This window comes from Spodoptera frugiperda, chromosome 29 (genome assembly GCF_023101765.2).
Source record: "Spodoptera frugiperda isolate SF20-4 chromosome 29, AGI-APGP_CSIRO_Sfru_2.0, whole genome shotgun sequence".
Classification (NCBI taxonomy): Eukaryota; Metazoa; Arthropoda; class Insecta; order Lepidoptera; family Noctuidae; genus Spodoptera; species Spodoptera frugiperda.
This window is the reverse complement of record NC_064240.1, coordinates 11,860,827-11,879,031: the sequence shown is the minus strand read 5'-3', so window position 1 is coordinate 11,879,031 and position 18,205 is coordinate 11,860,827. Positions and strand designations below refer to the sequence as shown.

General features: G+C 34.4%; 1 protein-coding gene across 1 annotated transcript; it reads right to left on the bottom strand.

Moving 5' to 3' along the window:
- Window positions 1-1,036: 1,036 nt before the first annotated feature.
- Window positions 1,037-13,693, bottom strand: LOC118268345 (membrane alanyl aminopeptidase). Its single transcript, XM_035582795.2, has 16 exons — window positions 13,539-13,693; window positions 12,103-12,346; window positions 11,045-11,325; window positions 10,541-10,696; window positions 8,800-9,117; window positions 8,346-8,529; window positions 7,560-7,798; window positions 7,090-7,273; window positions 6,418-6,604; window positions 5,986-6,083; window positions 5,481-5,657; window positions 4,861-5,048; window positions 3,171-3,338; window positions 2,781-2,921; window positions 2,284-2,359; window positions 1,037-1,775 (listed from the first exon to the last, which is right to left on the bottom strand). The coding sequence occupies exons 2-16, from the start codon at window positions 12,340-12,342 to the stop codon at window positions 1,458-1,460; spliced, it is 2,955 nt and encodes a 984-aa protein (XP_035438688.2). The 5' UTR covers window positions 12,343-12,346; window positions 13,539-13,693; the 3' UTR covers window positions 1,037-1,457.
- Between the last annotated feature and the right edge of the window lie 4,512 nt (window positions 13,694-18,205).

The following is an 18,205-nucleotide window of genomic DNA, read 5'->3' as shown; positions in this document are numbered from 1 at the left end:
TTATTAGTTCTCCACGGTCCCTTGGTCCGTGCCCACTGAAATATTAGTAGCAGCCTAAAGTAATTAATATTTGCTGGTAGTTTAAGGTTTATTTTACAGTTATTTCGTTTCTTTGGACCCCCAACAAAGGATACTCTATCTATAAGTTAGGTCTTAATTTCATTTAATGAGATCAAAGGCACATACTTGATTAAAATCAATGTCAGACATCAAACAAAATGAATTAAAAATGAAAAATTAAAAGAATAAAGTAAAGTACCTAATTTTGTACCATTATACGCAAAATCGTATCTAAAATACAATAAGCCTTTAAGAAACGTGAAAGTCAGTTATGATTTTACCTACAGCAAAACAGATAGACGGACAAACATTTCTCAATGTAACAATTCAGGCGATAACTGTCACTAAATTGATCAAACACAAACATCTTGACTTAAGATTAAATCGATAACATTGTACAGAAAGTTTGAGATATTGATATATTGATACCACTGTATTATTATTTAAACTTTTGTACCTACAAAGATACTCTTACATTTGTATCTGATTTGACTTTATCTATTGTAAAATCACTTGAAATAGGTGAAGGATTGCATTTCAAAATTTTCTAAGTATCTTTTATGATCGGATATCTTTTTGAAGAAATGTATCTTACTAAGTGCTTAGCTCTAACATCATTTCTGCGTTCTATGTTTGCCGTAGTAGATGATATCCCAGGTCACACCATCGTTTACCCCAAGGCGATATAGCAACCAAGTCAAAGTCAAAGCATTTATTTCAATTAATCCTAAATAGGGCATTTTTGAAACGTCAAATTGAATTGCACGTCAGTCTGTCTGTCACTGAAGCTAGGCGCTCGTTCCAAAGTGTAGTGTCGTGTCGTAGTAGTCAAGTGTCTTGTTATGTCGTCGACTGCAGGAGTCGTCCTAGTTAGTAGTTTATAAAGTTAATAGCTTATGTGTTAGAATAAAAAAAAAACAATACCATATTTTATAAATATAAAATGTATTTTTTTAACTACAGTAATAATAAACGATTTAGAAAAAATACTTTATTTATTGATGCACAACATATAAATTGGTATAAAATATGCAAGTTGTTTTCACAGCGTATCCTGCTTTCGTGCCTGTTATCACAGTATTGCTAACACATAGACTAGAACCTTACAATAAATAAACAAACGTACAATATAACCTTTTACTATAACGATCTCCTTCAGCAACTACATAAATAAATATAATTTGTAACAAGCTATATATACCAGTGACCTAATTTCTATTCATTATTAAAAAAAAAAACAAATCAAATTCAACTTTAAATATTATAGCTAGAGGTATATTTTTCAAAAAAATATAATATGTAACTGGTATCAAAAAATTTGTACATTTCTCCGTGAACGAAGATACATTGTGATAGCTTTGTTATAAAATAGGTGTGTAACATATAAAACTTATATTCTATTGTAGCATAATGGCTAGTGCTGTCCATAAGAGCATTATGGTGGCTGGGAATGCAACTGAGGCGGAGCCTGGGGCAGGTTCTGGAGTAGTCGTCGGTTCCTCGCTAGTAGAGGGAGGAGGCGCCTCCGTTGATGTTGTTGTAGTTGTAGTAGTTGTAGTAGTTGTAGTACTTAGTTGCCCATTAGCTATATCTGTTATCTGTGCAACTTTTTCATTGCCCCACGCGATATTCGCTTTAGCTGAATTTATAGCATTGTTACCAGCAGTGAATGCAGACGGATATTCTGCTTCTAGCGATTTCAGCATAGTTGAGTACTAGAAAAGAAATTAAAGTAGTTAGTCAAAAGGTAAAACGATGTATGACATCATGATTGGTAAAGTTGTACTAAATGTAATAAATATCAATTTTCTGTCAGTCTTTGGACTCAAAAAATAAGGCACATTTTATAACAATTCACAGATTCCATACAAGCACTGAAGAAAATACTATGATGATTTGACCTATCTGAGAATAGAACCAATGAATGGTTTATCGAATCACTTAGCCAATATTGTCACACTCATAACTATTTGACCAGTGCAATACAAGAAATACAAATTAAAATCTTTTAATATATTTAAAGCTGGGTGAAAATGATGATTAAGTACATATATGTTAAAATTATGTATGTGTTAAAAGTTAGTTTTTATTTCTTTTTTGGTATTTTTAAGTTGTAATTCATTTAGTCATAGTTATTTTTAACGTTTCAATTCCAATGTTATATGTCAAATTATGAATGTGTATGAAACAAAATTCAAGACCAAAAAATAAAAATTAACTTACTTCTTCCAAGCCTTCTTCATCCAAGTAGCCAGCAATGTTGCTGAATATATTACTGAACCACGCTGGCAGAACAACCCTAGAAGAAAGAGAAAATACAATGTTAAAACTAATATAAGAACATAAAACTAATATTAATTCACGAAGGAACAGACGTATTCTAAGTTAAAATTCATTTTTGTATTTCGACACTCGTAAAATAGGAACTGTTGATAATAGTCTCATGACGTTACTTAAATATTTGTAAATACACAATAAAAATAGCACCCGGGACAATAAAAAAATTACAGTTTCAAAAAAATATTACTAAATTAATTATTATCGACTATCGTCGCGTCGTGTAACGCAGAATGCTGCCCATGAATATGAGCCTCTAGCATGGCTTAAAACTAGTCGAGTTCCTCGTCAAAGAGTTACGTGAGTAAGCTGACAAAATATAATAATTAATTTAGTATCACGAAAAATACAATAAACAAAATATATATGTATGTATTACTTACGCTTTTTCAATTTCTTTTATATTTTCCTTAATGAATGGTATGGCGAATTTAGCGTTGGATGCATCTCCCATGTAGAAGAAAGTGAAGGCGTTCACTCGATCTTGAGCCTTAACGTCATCAGTTAAGATATTTTTCAGGTATCTGAAAATATAAGATGGTAAAATATTAAACGTCAACATTCTATTTGATCCATATTCCATAATACAAACAATGCCAGTTGTAATATTTTTCATTAATGGGCAATAATTATTATTATCACATGTTCAAAAAAATATATACCTAAGCATCATATATGAAAAAATTATAACTAACGTAACAATAATTATAACTATTATGACTTTATATTTTTAAAGTAGCAAAGAATTTAGTTCAAAATAGTTCAGTACTCACTCGTTTCTGGCTTCATTGTTCGTAGTACATCCCAAGGCTCTCAACATTGCTACCTCATCAGCCTGGTTGTTAGACTCCTGCCGACGCTTGAATAAGAAGCTCCATTCTTCATAGCCACCAGCTCGGAGACCCTCACAGAATGTGTGACGTCTCACGTTGGGATTGACACTGAAAAGAAATATAGACAATTCAATACTTGAATAAAACTTATTCTTAAAACAAGGAAACCGTCTTCAATTTCCTTTGATTCTTCCATTTTTTTAGGTAATATCTCTAAAACCTTCTCTTTAGTCCTAAGTCTGAAGTCTACATATAAAAAATACATACTACTATAAGTTTATACTAAGTCCTAAGTTAAGTAAATGTAGTTTATGATAAGTTAGTGATAACCCTCAAATTTGCAACGTCTGAAAAAGGCTGTTAAGCTGTGCATAATATTAAATTTAAGACCTGTAATACCTTAACATGCAAATAAAGAGTTTGAGTTTAACGTCTAAAATACCATACTGAAAACTGCATCAAATCGGTTCAGCCAAACGCGAGATAATCGTCCACAAACATACATACATATGAGACACACTAAAAACCTACTTTATTTTAAAGTCGGTTAAAAGAGAGCTCAACTACAAATCTTATATGTATGAAAATGCTTAATATAATTTAGAAGATCAGATTTAAAAAAATAATCTAGTAGCTTCAAACCCAATTATGTTACACCTAAACCATATACTAATACGTATCGCGTGACTAACCTCTATTTACTATGTGTAAATCGCCATGATGATAAAGAAGTAATCTTACTAAGTAACGGCTTAATAAAACCACTAGGAAATTGACTGTGCCCATTAGAACAGCAATTTGTACATTTTTAGCTAATTCGTAATCACTACATAGTATAAAACAAAGTCGCTCTCCGTCGTCTGTGTGTCTGTATGCTTAGATCTTTAAAATTACACAACAGATTTTGATGGGGCACGGGGTAGATTTTTTTAAATAGATAACAATATATAACGACTCCAATTTGAATGCGAAGCTGCGGGCAAAAGCCAGTAAAATCTACAGAAAGCTATAAATACTGGTTTTAGGCAACTTAATCTACATTGGATCAAAATTCTGACATGATTGCTGTTTAATAAAAGAAAAACGCAATTTCGAAGTTATATTAAATTTAGCATTGTATACTCGAATAGGGTATATGACTAATTTTAATTTTAATGCCCGTCTTGTAGATTAATTTAAAATATTAGACACATTTTTTTTATTTTCTTACGGAAACAAATACTTTCGAAGAAATATCGATTTGGAACATCACGTGACGTCACTAAACTTAAACCTAAACTTTGATCCGTTTTCTAATTATATTGTTATCTTATACAATAAAAAATACGCGTCTAATAACTTTTCATTATCTAACTGACGGACTAAATAGATTTTTAATTTTTATACTCCGCCGCTCAACGGCCACAGACGTCGCGGCAGGCCCAAAAGGAGATGGCGGGACGAACTCAACAGCTATGACAAGGATTGGCTGCAAAAAGCTTTAAACAGAGAGGAGTGGAAGGAAGGTAGGGAGGCCTTTGCCCTGCTGTGTGACGATCATGGCTGAAATCTAAATCTAATACTCCGCCATCATCCCTATTCCATTTCTTCAAAAAAGAGAGAAAAGAAAATATTCCAAAAAGCAACTTACCTAAGTACATCGCCGCTACTGTAAGACCTAAATTTGTTGACAGAGTTGTTTATGCACTCTTCGTGACCGATGTTGCACGCGAAGTTGAGGATGTAGAATCTGTTAAGAGTCCTTGTGATATGCTCGTTGGGATCCACATCGAAACCAACATCCTCAATGACGTTAGTGAGGTAGCTGAACAGGAGTTTCTAAAAAAAAAACATTAAAAAGATGTTAATACTTTGACTGCCAACAAAAATCTGTTGAAGGCAAATCCTCCGCTAGCGCCGGTAATTTTTGCCTCCCATGGCGTTTAATGTGTTAATGGACAAAATTATTAAATCGAAAGTGAAATGTCAAGCAAAATCTAAATACATACATACATTGAAATTCGTTAGTTTGGCCCAAACTCAAAAACCAGACTGTTTTGGTTTATTTGGCCTTGAAATATATTTTTAAGTTGAGGAACGAATATTATGGAGGTACAAGAAAATCACTAAAATCGACAATATTTTTCCATACAAGCTGCTGTTTGAGTAAAACTAGATAATTATGTGACGATAAGGAACAAATATATCATTACTGAACTTTCCACGTAAAGTAATTTTGGGGTACATGGTGTCACCAATAAGAAAACTTACGTCAAAAATAGGGAGCTGTTCAGTATGCAAGAGTCTATTCCTTATCCAGTTAAAACCGGATATTGCTGGGTACCACACATAGAAGCTCGTGTCTTTCTTCAAGAACTGCAGAACTTGGAAGCCAACTTGTAATGACAGCCTTTCAGAACGCATGAGAGCGAACACATCGTCCACAATCTGAAAAAAAATAAAAAATTCTAAGGTTCTCTGCAAGAAATCGATCTAAGCAACTAGACCGCGCGTTGTGTTGGTTGATTTATTTTTTGTTATCTATATAAATGGTGTCTATAGAATCCAATATATTTCTGAATAATTATATAAACTTACTGATTTTAAAATGAAAAATTGTTACAATACTTTTAATATGGTGTGTCAATACTATCATGTTAATGTATTACAATACTGGTCATATTTTTCAACACTATGGTACTATAGTAATTAAGAGGTTAGATTACTAATTGCTCTTAATTGAGAGATACAAGTAGTTCCAGATATTTTTGCTAACCTGGGCTCTGTTCAAATGATGAATAGCGTTGTGGTCGGTTTGAAGTTGTATTGCGAGTTTCAGCCAGTTTTCCGTGTCGTAGTTCACTCTGTAGATATCTAAAACACAAATTGAACATAAGATAAAGTACACTTTTCAATTAATAAAATGCATGATTCCACAAAAACTGGGCATTTTATAGCCATCCTTAGTAAAATTAAAGTATTTTCCATCTCTAGACATAGATTTAAGTTCGAATTATTATACGAATTATAAAAAAAAAATAACCTACATGTAACTGGTATACACCATAATGTACCAAACACCTAAGACTTTAGAGTTCATTTAAGCCTTTAACTGCCATCAGAAAACTGTTGAAGGCAAATCCTCCACTAACGTATGTCACAGGTGACCTACGTGGCAGTTAACGTGTTAACATTGCAATGGACTTACTCTTTTGTTGCACATTGAAGATGACCCAGCCATCAGTAGGAACATTCTGGAGAGTGTCAGTTTTCGTTGTCATCACTTTGACGGGATCGAGATTGTTCCAGTTCGGGCTACTTTGAGTCGTGTAAGTGATTGGCAGAGGCCAAACTTGCTGCGTAGGAGTCGCGGACGGACTAATGAAGAATCGGTCCTAGAGAAAAATATTATTATTAGTTCTACGTGATTTTTCATTTATAATGAGATTTATCGGGCATTGAATGAAATATACATTGTAGAATACTTCGAATTTTACCCCACAATAACATGGATTTAGCTTGAGATCCAATGTTTTTTGTTCGCGTAATTCTAAGTTTGTTGACTGTCTCGTTGGTCGAGTGTCGGAAGTGCGACTGTCGTTCAAGTGGCCTGGGGTTCGATTTCTCGGGTCAGGCAAAGGCTTATTGCTATCGGTTTTTCAAAAAATTCTCTGTAGTTGCACGGAGTCTGGAATTGTGCCCAGTATATGGCAATAGGCTCACCCTCTATTACATGGGACTTATAACACAAATGGTGAAAAGTAGGTGTACATTGTATAGCGGAATTACGTGCCGTAATGTGCACCTCTGCCTACCCCTTCAGGGATAAAAAGCGTGACGTTGCATGCATTCTAAGTTTCTGTTAACAAGTTTTTTTTACCTGTTCAAGTTCGATAGTACCAGCTTGGCTGTTGACTTTAACATCGAGGACAGGGTATCCTTGTTCAAAGACCCAGTAAGACATGAACGATTTGATATCCAGAGCGTTGCCCTCTGGCGATTTTTCTGCTACTGCCTTTTCAAAAGCATCGAAAAGATGAGACGGGAAAGCGTGTTCGTATTTTCTAAAAAGAAAATAACAAATATTTTTATTATGTAATAGTACGTGTAGTTTGAATTGAAATGTAATATACATATAAAATTTCCATGTCACAATGTTAGTTACCGTACTCCTCCGAAACGGCTTTACCGATTTTCACCAAATTTTATATGCGTATTCAGGTCTTTGGTCTGTGATAAAGTTTGTTTACACTTAATTTTTTTTGTCGATATAAGGCAGAACAACGTTTGCCGGGTCAGCTAGTAATTATATAGAGCTTGTATTTGCTTTAAAAAATACGATATAATTACCTGTCCTCCAAAAAGTAGTATAAAGCCTGCCGGAAAGTTTCTTCAGAGACCAAATGCTTCAACATAAGGAGGAATGAAGCTCCTTTAGAGTAGCTAATGTCAGTGAAATGACTGGTGACTTCACTGGGACTATTGACGGTGTGCTGCAAAGCTCTGGTATTAGTTGACGAGTCCATTGATAATGCACTTTGAAGATACATAATGTTGAACTGATCGGCTAATTCCAATTCGGGGTATGCCTAAAAAAAAATTACGATTAGAATTTAACATTTCTCTAAAAGTTTTCATAAAATTTAATTAAATTTATTATATCGTAGGTATATATAACACAAATGGTGAAAAGTGGGTGTACAACTGTACATTATATAGCGTCATTACGTGGCGTAATGAGCATCTCCTTTCCCTACGGGGATAGAAGGCGTGACGTTGTGTGTGTTATTAGGTAGGTGCTAAAACTGTATGACTCCTATTCCATAACTTGTTAATTTTATTTTGCAATTAATCACCAGACTTAAATCATATTTCTTCAGTGATTCTTGGAGTGTTTATAGATCAGGAAGCCAGTGCCTCATTGTCCATTTAGAGCACATAGTTTCTTTTAAGTCTCGACTAACTTGTTAAATAAACTGATGGTAACTTGTTAAATGAACTAAGATTCTTTACTTGGGACTTTCTTCTTCTTGCATAGCGGCATTACGTTTAAGATTAAATGTAGATTCCAAATTATCGTCAAATATACTATCGAAAAACTTAAAAAATGTATTGCAGTTGCGAATGTATACTTACGCCATCCATAGCGAAGTACTCGAAGTAACTGGCGAAACCTTCATTGATCCAGACGTTGTCCCACCATCTACATGTGATCAGGTTACCGAACCATTTGTGGGCAAGTTCGTGAGCAGTAATGGTACCGATAGAAAGCTTGTCAGCAGCATTTGTTTCCCCCTCCTCGTAGAGAAGACGAAGTTCCCTAAATATATGGATTTTCTTTATTAATTATCACAACTAAAAACCAAATTGTCATGTATTGTTTATTTTGATTCATTATTGTACTCACACACTATCTAATAGTTGATTCAGGAAATAACTTATGTAAGGTCACCGTTACCGAAATCGGTAAGATTCTTGTATAATAGTTGATTACAGAATTATTGGTGGTAATCATTTGAAAACTCATAAAAAGATATTGCACTTACAAAGTAGAGTTATAAGGCATACTAAAATTGGTTTCATATGTTACCTGTAAGTCACCAATCCCCAGTTCTCAGTAGCCCCTGAAGCCCAGTAAGGTGAGGCTATCTGGTCATTTTTAATGCCTGTAGCCATGGAGTAGTAATCGATTTTCAAATAATCACTGAGCCAATTGGTAATAGGTGTTCCTATCTCCAAAGCATATTCTCCTTGGCCCTCGGCGTTAGGCCTTGCAAGGATTCTGTAAGACCTTTCAGAGTCATTATTGTCAGCAATTACTTTAAATCCGTCACTGACGTGGAATGTCACCAAGTACGCTGACATTCTTGGAGTCTCTTCGAAGATCTCTTTGGTGCGCTCTCCGTTACTGTAAAAATGCAATATTATATGAATAAAGTAGTAAATTAGTAGTAAATATTAATTAGTATTATTATATGCTAATTTTTGGAGCATTAAATATTAAGTCATTCTATTCAACATCAACAGCTTATAAGTAGCCACTGCTAACTAAACGCCTCTTCTCGCATGGAGAAAGCTTGAGCATTAATCACCACGCTTGCTCAATGCGGCAAAGGAGTATTATTTTTCTTATATTTTATTTCATCGCCTTGCACTCTTAAAAGTTATTTTTATAATGTCTTACAGATTGACAAGTTGCCTATCACACAACCTCGATAGTACATTATTCAAAAACTTAAAGTAAGAAAGCCTCAGTTCAGATGGCAAGTGCATACATTTACACGCTTTAACATGTGTACGACCTGAATCAAATGTATGCAGTTGTAAACGCGCGTCATCAAAAGCTTAAGGCTTAAGACTTAAGCTGCCAGAAAAGATTAGTGACTAATACATTTCGAAACATTTTTGTCGCTTACCACCGGCTCACGAAATGTATTGATTTTTTGTTAATTTATGGTTCTACTCAATAGCTTATCTGGTTTTTATCTCATGTGAAGTACCGGCTGTAGCTTATTCATACCTTTTATATATAGATACTATTCTGGTAACACATACAAAAATTGCCTTCAATTAAGTCAGAACCATTTTTCTGTTTAGTTTATGGGGCTGCCAAAATTATTGCAGAGTTATTAGTATTAGAGTTATAAGTAATTGACCACTTATTATTATAGTTACATAGCACTCTGATGGAAAAGTACCCAAAACGAATCATTTCTAAATCCAAAATTCTGTAACTTTATAGAATACGTTATCTAAATTAAAATATCAGTTAAAAGATTATGATCAATGTGTGTATTTACCACGGGGTGTTTTATTTTTCCTCATCTAATCAAATAATATGATAAGGGATTTAACATTTTTATTAAAGTTGTAAACAAGCATGACATCATGTTCCATTATCTTAAATATTATATCATTCCTATAGAATCAACAGTTAGCAATTCCGATTTTTAATGATACACAATTTTCTAAAAAGTCGGTTTAAATTCCCGGGTCGGGCAAAGTATTACTGGACTTTTTTCGGGTTTTCGAAAATTTCTCAGTAGTAGCACGGAGTCTGGAATTGTGGCCAGTATATGGCAATATGCTCACTCTCTATCACATGGGATTTATAACACAAATGATGAAAAGTGAGTGTACATTGTATAGTGGCATTACATACCGCAATGTGCACCTTTGCCTACCCCTTGGGAGATAAAAGGCATAAAGTAAAGGATATTATTATCTCACCTCTATTTTTTTATATTGAACCCAAAATATGCTCGTATATCAGTCAATAATCACACTAAAAGCATTTCAAAAGGTGATTAAAAAGTAGCCAAATAACTCACGGTATTGAATGTAGCAACTTCATGTTGGAGAATGATTCAGTGAAGCTAGTTGGCCTGTTGATGGTAATTTTGAAGGTGGACTTGAATCCAGGCTCATCGAAGCTAGGGAAGGCCTGCCTTGAGTGAGTGGGCTGAAGATGAGTGGCCAGGTACCAGCTGCAAAACAAAATAACAAAAACAAATTATTAGTTAGTAATCGTTTTTAAAACAAACATACTGTATGGACAAACCTCTTATGACTTTTAATTTCTCAGTAGTAGCACGGAGTCTAGAAATGCGCCCTACTATATGGCAATAGGCTCACCCCCTATTACATGGGACTTATAACACAAATGGTTTAAAGTGGGTGTACATTGTATAGCGGCTTTACGCGCCGTAATGTGCATCTCTGCTACTCTTTCCGGGTCAAAAAGTTTGTGACGTTGCGTTGTGTAAGAATATTGAAGTTATATGATAAAAAAATTAGATGAAGCATTAAATTTTTTTATAGAATATTAAACTCACCGTGTAACTCCTTTTTCATCTTTGTAGTTTCCTCTGAATACACCTCGGGAGAGAGGAGTCTCGTTGATGTTACCTACATAGATAACCAACAGCCTGTATTTAGCTCCCACTTCCAAAGTGGTGCCTGCAGCCAAATTAATTTTTAAAAATTGATGCACTCGGTCTCTTTCGTGTGATAGCACATTAACCATTTCATTATTCTCATCCTTGAATATTCTAACTCCCGTAATTTCTCTTACATTTTCATGTATGACAAAAGAGTTTAGATTGGGTTTGAGAACCTGTAAAAAAATGTATGGAATGTTAAACATATCATAATAAAACATAATGTATCAAAGTCAAAGTTTTTTTTTAATAAATGACTTTGACGTTTTTATCCAGAATCTATACTACGTATGTATAAAGCTGAAGAGTTTGTTTGTTTGTGTGAATGCATTAATCTCCAGAACTAGAGGTCCGAATTGAATAATTATTTTTGTTTTGAATAGTGCATTAATCGAGGCATATGTTATAAAACATCACGCTATGACCAATTGATGCCAAACAGTGGATTGGAAATTATATAAACACGAAAGTAATTCACGCCTCTGTCTCTTCTTTACGCCTACACTACTATACCGATTAGGAAGGTTATAGGATATAAAACATTATGATTTGACTAATAGGAGCCGAGTATAGCGTAGAGGTAGCTAATCTTTAATAAGAGCTGCAAAAATACATTTTTGAAACTATTTTCTACAAAACTTTTTATTAAGTGTGGGAGAGCCATGCTTCGGCACGAATGGGCCGGCTCGACCGAAGTGATACCATGGCCTCACAGAAAACCAACGTGAAACAACAATTGCGTTCTGTTTCGTTGTGTGAGTGAGTTTACAGGAGGCCCAATTCCCCTCTTCCAAATCTTTCCAATCCCCTATTCCCGAACAACAACCCTTAAATTCCTAACCCCCAAAAATCCGGCAACGCACTTGTAACGCCTCTGGTGTTTACTTACCATCAGGTGATACGTCTGATTGTTCGTGTTTCATAAAAAAAAACACAATAAGAAAACTGTTTACCTTGAAAACAATGGTGACGGTACCATCGAAAGTGAACTGTGTCTTTCCAGGTGGAGTGGTTTCTGCCGTGAAGTATGGAGTTACTTCTATATCGTAACTGATAGGGTCCAAGTCCTCAGGTAGACGGTAACTATCACTCGCAGGGTTGAGGGTATTCACTCTTTCAGTGTCTAAGGGCAAGGGTCCATCTGCCCATGCAAGAGCGACTAGCGCCAGAACTATGACACCGGTAAATCGCATGGTGCTGCAATAATATCAATAATAATTTATTTTAATACGTAAGTAACAACTGAGTGTATCTTTTGTTAATCACTAAACTCAGCTAAAATTGAAATAAGTTTTAAAACATTAGTTTAACAATACTTTAGAATGTATATAAATATTTTTAAAATGAATTTTTACGCATTTACTGAGAGTCGTACTCTTGACTCTGAATTGCGTTCTCTTGACCCTTTTCCACCAGAGATTTGCTATGCTACGTTATTGTGGATGCGATTGCTTCCACCAAACATATTCATTGGTATACATAGTTTAGCACTGGTAGAAACGGACTCAGCTGCTATGTTTTTATATGAAGATGTGTGCTATGGATTGCTTCCATCGATACATCGCATACTCAAGCTACGCATCTCCCTCGCAAAGCTACATAGCTTAGTATCAGTGGAAACAGTCATATAGTTTCACAGCTTAGCTATTTACATCTTCGTAGCATAGGTACATAGCACATTTCTGGTAGAAAAGCCCCCTTATACATTTACTCTAATAAAAGAGTATTTTATTATAACGACCTCAAATTCCTAATTGTACACGAATATGATTAGAAGTATATCCGTCTAGATACCAAGGATACATATTTGTTAAATACGTAATATACATTAAATATTTAGTGCTGCTTAGTACACTGATAAAAATAATTTAAGATAAAGGTTCAACGTGTACTTTGTTCTTGATGTAAAATAAAGATAATATTGAGGCAATGATATTGTGAATATATAATTTCAATTATTATGGTAGGTATTTTTTGACCCCAAGGTGGAAAATTTTCCTGAAACCCTCTCGCTTGGAGAGGACAAAAGAGACTGTCAGACTCTTACTGACGAAAAACCACCCCAGATAGGTATAACTCAAATACCTATTTGATTTATATCAAAGTAAATAAGCAATTAACTTGGTTTAAACTTAGAAGTTTAGTATTGTTCAAGTTTGAAGAAATTGACAAAAATATTAAATATATATTAGTAATTTATGACCATCGAAGATTCTATACTTTTCTTACACTCGAACGAAAATCTGCAGCAGACAGCCTACGCCTTAATAAAATTTAACCAAAAACCTAAAACCTCAAGTAGAATCACATAAAAAATTCGTCCATCTATTTATGATACCAAAAAAAATATAAGATAAACAAATTACTTCTTAAAATTAAAAACACGTACCTGTTTAGCAATTGCACCACACGAAATGACTTTAATTCCAATATTTTACGTAAACATATAGATTAGAATATATTATAATATGATATCTATCAGAATTATCAGTCAGAAGGTTCTGATAACGTAAATTATTTTGATAAAAAAAAGGTTTTTTTTTGTGAATTATTCACGAAAATTTATAACACGACACCTTCAATCTGAGACTTCATGGTCTAATTGAGACCGAGAGAATCTCTGCAGGCATTTACGTCGAATAGTTCAACAATAATTATTTTCACGATTGTAGGTAAACATCCTGTTCATTCAAAAATAAGACCATGATGAAGTCAACACCTTAGTGTGTCAATGAGCTGATGTCGCCTTTTGTTTAATAACTATTTGGGAAAACAAACCCTTTTTTCATCCAGTACCTTAAAGAACACGAAATTCCAATCTGATAACTCACAGCATTACCAATATATTCTTTTGGTTTTTCTATTAAATCTTTTAACTATAGAGTCTGCAGATCAACCACTGTCAACCACTAGTTAGGTCACAGGTTAGAGAAGGCCTCAGATAGGAATTATCTGACTTTTTTGTAGAACAAACCGGTAAACGAGCAGACGGATCACCTGATGGTAAGCACAGCCGCAGCTCATGGACACTTGAAACACCAGAGGCGTTATACGTGCGTTGCCGGCCTTTTGGGGGTTCGGAATTTAAGGGTTGTTAGGAAATCGGGAAGATTGGGAAGGGGGAATTGGGCCTCCGGTAACCTCGCTCACACAACGCAAGCGTTGTCTCACGTCGGTTTTATGGGAGGCCGTGGTATCACTCCGGTCGAACCGGCCCATTCGTGCCGAAGCATGGCTCTCCCACACTTAGACTTTGTAAGATAATGTAAAATCACAGTATACAATGAAATTTTATGCTAATTTTTCCAATTAATTTCATTTTGTTTTGTATTCCAGTGAAAATTTATCTTAGTAGATAATATAAACAATAATCATATTGAAAAATGAAATAACATTGATTTATTCGTTAATATAGACACTTATATAGATAGAACTTTAAAAAATGTTTATGAGGGACACGTAGAATGTAGTCGTGTTATAACGGATAGGCAACATGACCTTTCGAAAATAAGGATCTAGAATGAGTCAGTCTTCATTCTATTAAAAACTATTCATATCTATTTCATCTTACTTTGTAAGTTGTCCATTAATCCGGATATCCTACTAATTACTAACATTGTAAAGATAACAGTATTTATCTTAAATTATTATGTTTTCCGGCTTACTTGCGCAATTTTTATTAGCAGCTATATATTAGAATTATTTTTTTTTTAAACGTTGCCCCACTCTAGGATTTTCTCCTGTGTCGTGGGTGCGTTTACAAACATACAAGTTCACATACACATAGAATGAGTGACATATATGTCGTGGAATGGTACTCATGAACAAGAGCCCCTAACGTGGCTTGAAACTAGTCAAGTTCTTTGTCAAGCAGTGGCGTTAGTAAGCAGGTAAACATAATATTTAATTTAGTAGCTCTCACAAAAGTTTTAATATATAAAAAAAAGTGAAACGTGTCTGAATATACGAACCTCCAGATTTATAAAGTAGGATAATATACCTTAATACCTTAATCCTTCTCCTAAATCAGAAAAATAATATGCTGATAATCAGCATCAAAATCGGTTTAGCCAGACGCAAGATTATCACGCACAAACATACATACAGGTCAAACTGACCTTCTTTTTTTAAGTTTGTTAATAATAATATTTATTATCTTCATTATTTTCGTACATCCGCATATTAATTCAGCATAGTAACTGTGTTCTGCATTTCCTCATTGAAAGGGAAATTCCCTAAGCATCTACTCTATCACCTACCGTAATCATAAAAGTCTGCGAACTTATGATACGATAATATGTACTTACTGTTTTGGTTAACTGATAAATATTTTTAGGTACATCCAACAGAGCGTTATTTTTATTTAATTTGACAAAAAAAAACTAATAAGTAAATTAAAATTATGTAACTTAAATATATAGGTATAAAAAATTAATTACAATAATTAACTAATGATTAAAATATTTACAACTTAAAAATAAAAGGAAATTAAAATTCAATAAAAACTAACTTAAGGCGTCGATAAAATAATCCTCATTGGAGTCGTGAGGTAGGCAAAAAAGACTGGTAGCATTGCTACGTTGAATGGCATTGCTTAACCTTTAACCAAGGTAGTAGCCAGGCTTTCCGTCACCTGAGGCGTCAACCATCCTCTTTACTGTAACTTTGTAAAGGCAATTTGCACTTGCACCCCACGCCCCTTAATTTTCAACTCCAAATGGTTTGAAAGTATTACTGACAATAATGCGTACTTTTGCCGTTTGAAGTTCTTGCCAGTAGCAGCAGCAGCACCGGCTTTACACGCTGAGGTTGGGTGATAAGATGGGATGACGCAAGAGTATCAACGCAAGTAGCGTCCCATACTAAAGGCTTAACCATCTTCCAAGGATACAATATTTTTATTTATACAACGTGTAACAAAAAGGGGGTATACATATCAAGTACACGGCTTCTAGATAACATAACAAACGATACGGTAAGGGTTTTTTAAACTAATTTTTTCATGGTACTAAGTTATGAATTTTTCAAATCGCGCCGCCGCGTGATTCAAAATTAGGTAGACAGGTACTAGACGATCAGATTGACAGAATAAATGTTTCGTTGAACGAAGAACCATGCGATACCAAGTATTTGGTACAAAAATTTTTTTAAACGTATTTTAAGCTGAAACTTCGTATAGAGACTCTATTCAACCTGTATTCATCAGGGCTTCTTGATGTATATGGGTATTTTGTTACACGTTGTATAACTTGAATAGAATACTTTTAATATCCGAAGGACTGTAAGTGTAACACTCCATTTTTACCAGTTATGTTATAAGTTCCCTATAATATTGTGTGCTGTTAATGAAAAAAATAATAGAAAAAAAATAAATATTCCCACAAAATGTATCTGGGGGCACGGCAGTGCCCCCGCCAAGTCGAGCAAAAAAAAAGCGGCACGGCCGTACCATCCTTTTCTCGAAGTAATTCGGGCCTTTTTCGACCCCCTATAATTCGGTTGTGGATAAAGCAAGAAACCTGAATCTTCAGTAACTAATCCGGCATTGTATAAACACGGAATATTTAAAATTTCAGTCAATTTGAACCAGTAGTTTAAGAATGACAACTTGTTAAAGTTTCTAAATTTTGTCACTCACTGACTCACCGATCATCAAAAGTCCAAGGCACTTCTAGCAGACTTAGAAGCTTCATATTTGGAATACATATAGAGTTTAGTGTCTTAATCATGGGAAAACTTAAATATTTTGTAATTTCGGTCCAGTTTTCCAAATACACCAACTGCATCAATAACTTTGTAATCCCATATAAATATATGGGATTACAAAGTTATTTATGCAGTTGGTGGTTGGTGGTGGTTATAAATTTAATAGGTGTAGATAGGTACCTACCATATGAGGCAAGGGAGGGGGTATAGGGTGGGTAAGGGTGTGTTTAGCCCATGAAACTGAACAACATTATTACTTGTAAAATGGTCGACGTAATGAAAAACACATGATTGGACATGTCTTGAAGTACGAAAATCTAATAAAACAATATATTATAATTTAAATCTGTTATATATAAATTTAATGCGCTGATGGATATAGGTTCTGCAGTGTTCACATCCGGTCAAGCTTACGTGGCACTTTCGAGAGTTACAAGTCTGGGCGGTTTACATCTCATTAATGTCGACTTTGGAAGTATTAAAGCGCAGGAATCATCAATTTGTGAATACAACAGATTAAGAAGTATTTACCGTCCAGACTTGTCAAAAATTGAGACATCAAAGCCTCCGAGAAAAGCCCATAGAGACAGGGAGTGGGCTTTGAGAAAAACTGTGGCTGAAGCTCAAGAAGTAGTACCGGAAAAGAAAAAGAGGAAGACTACATATAAAAATAAGAAAATATCATAAGACCTTTAACAAAATTCGTTAGAAGTAGATGGTATCAAAAAGAAAGGCTCTACAAAAAGAAGTGAGATCCCATCAAAAACATCCTGTAAAAAACCCAAGTCTCGCAGCTCAGTCTTTCTACCGTCAAAAGTTGTGAGATCCATGTAATACCAAGTCGGTTAATCTATTTAGTGTCTACTTGAAGGACCTTCTGTCTTAAGTTATTACATAAGTTATTATCATGCCAATATTAAAAATATTTAACGTTTTAAACAAATAGATCGACTTGGACATCGCATGAAAACAAAATGAATATTACAATATTATATTAGATTCTTTAGTCTCTCGCGCCTCACGCGATTGAAACTCTCGTTCCTGTTGGTCGCTGGCCCGTTTGGAAAAGACGTGCTGTGTAGTGTGATACATACTAATAATCAAATCAAGCGATGTCCAAGTCGATCTATTTGTTTAAAACGTTAAATATTTTTAATATTGGCATGATAATAACTTATGTAATAACTTAAGACAGAAGGTCCTTCAAGTAGACACTAAATAGATTAACCGACTTGGTATTACATGGATCTCACAACTTTTGACGGTAGAAAGACTGAGCTGCGAGACTTGGGTTTTTTACAGGATGTTTTTGATGGGTTTATTAGTCTTAGTTGAGATCTACATAATAAC

What these genes read in the sequence shown, in the direction of transcription:
- LOC118268345 (XM_035582795.2), bottom strand. Translation starts at nt 12,342, where the DNA reads ATGCGATTTACCGGTGTCATAGTTCTGGCGCTAGTCGCTCTTGCATGG. An exon ending in GATGAAAAAGGAGTTACACG is followed by an intron (nt 10,697 to 11,044) that starts GTGAGTTTAATA and finishes TTTGTTTTGCAG; the next exon opens with CTGGTACCTGGCCACTCATC. An exon ending in AAGTTGCTACATTCAATACC is followed by an intron (nt 9,118 to 10,540) that starts GTGAGTTATTTG and finishes GCATTTTTACAG; the next exon opens with TAACGGAGAGCGCACCAAAG.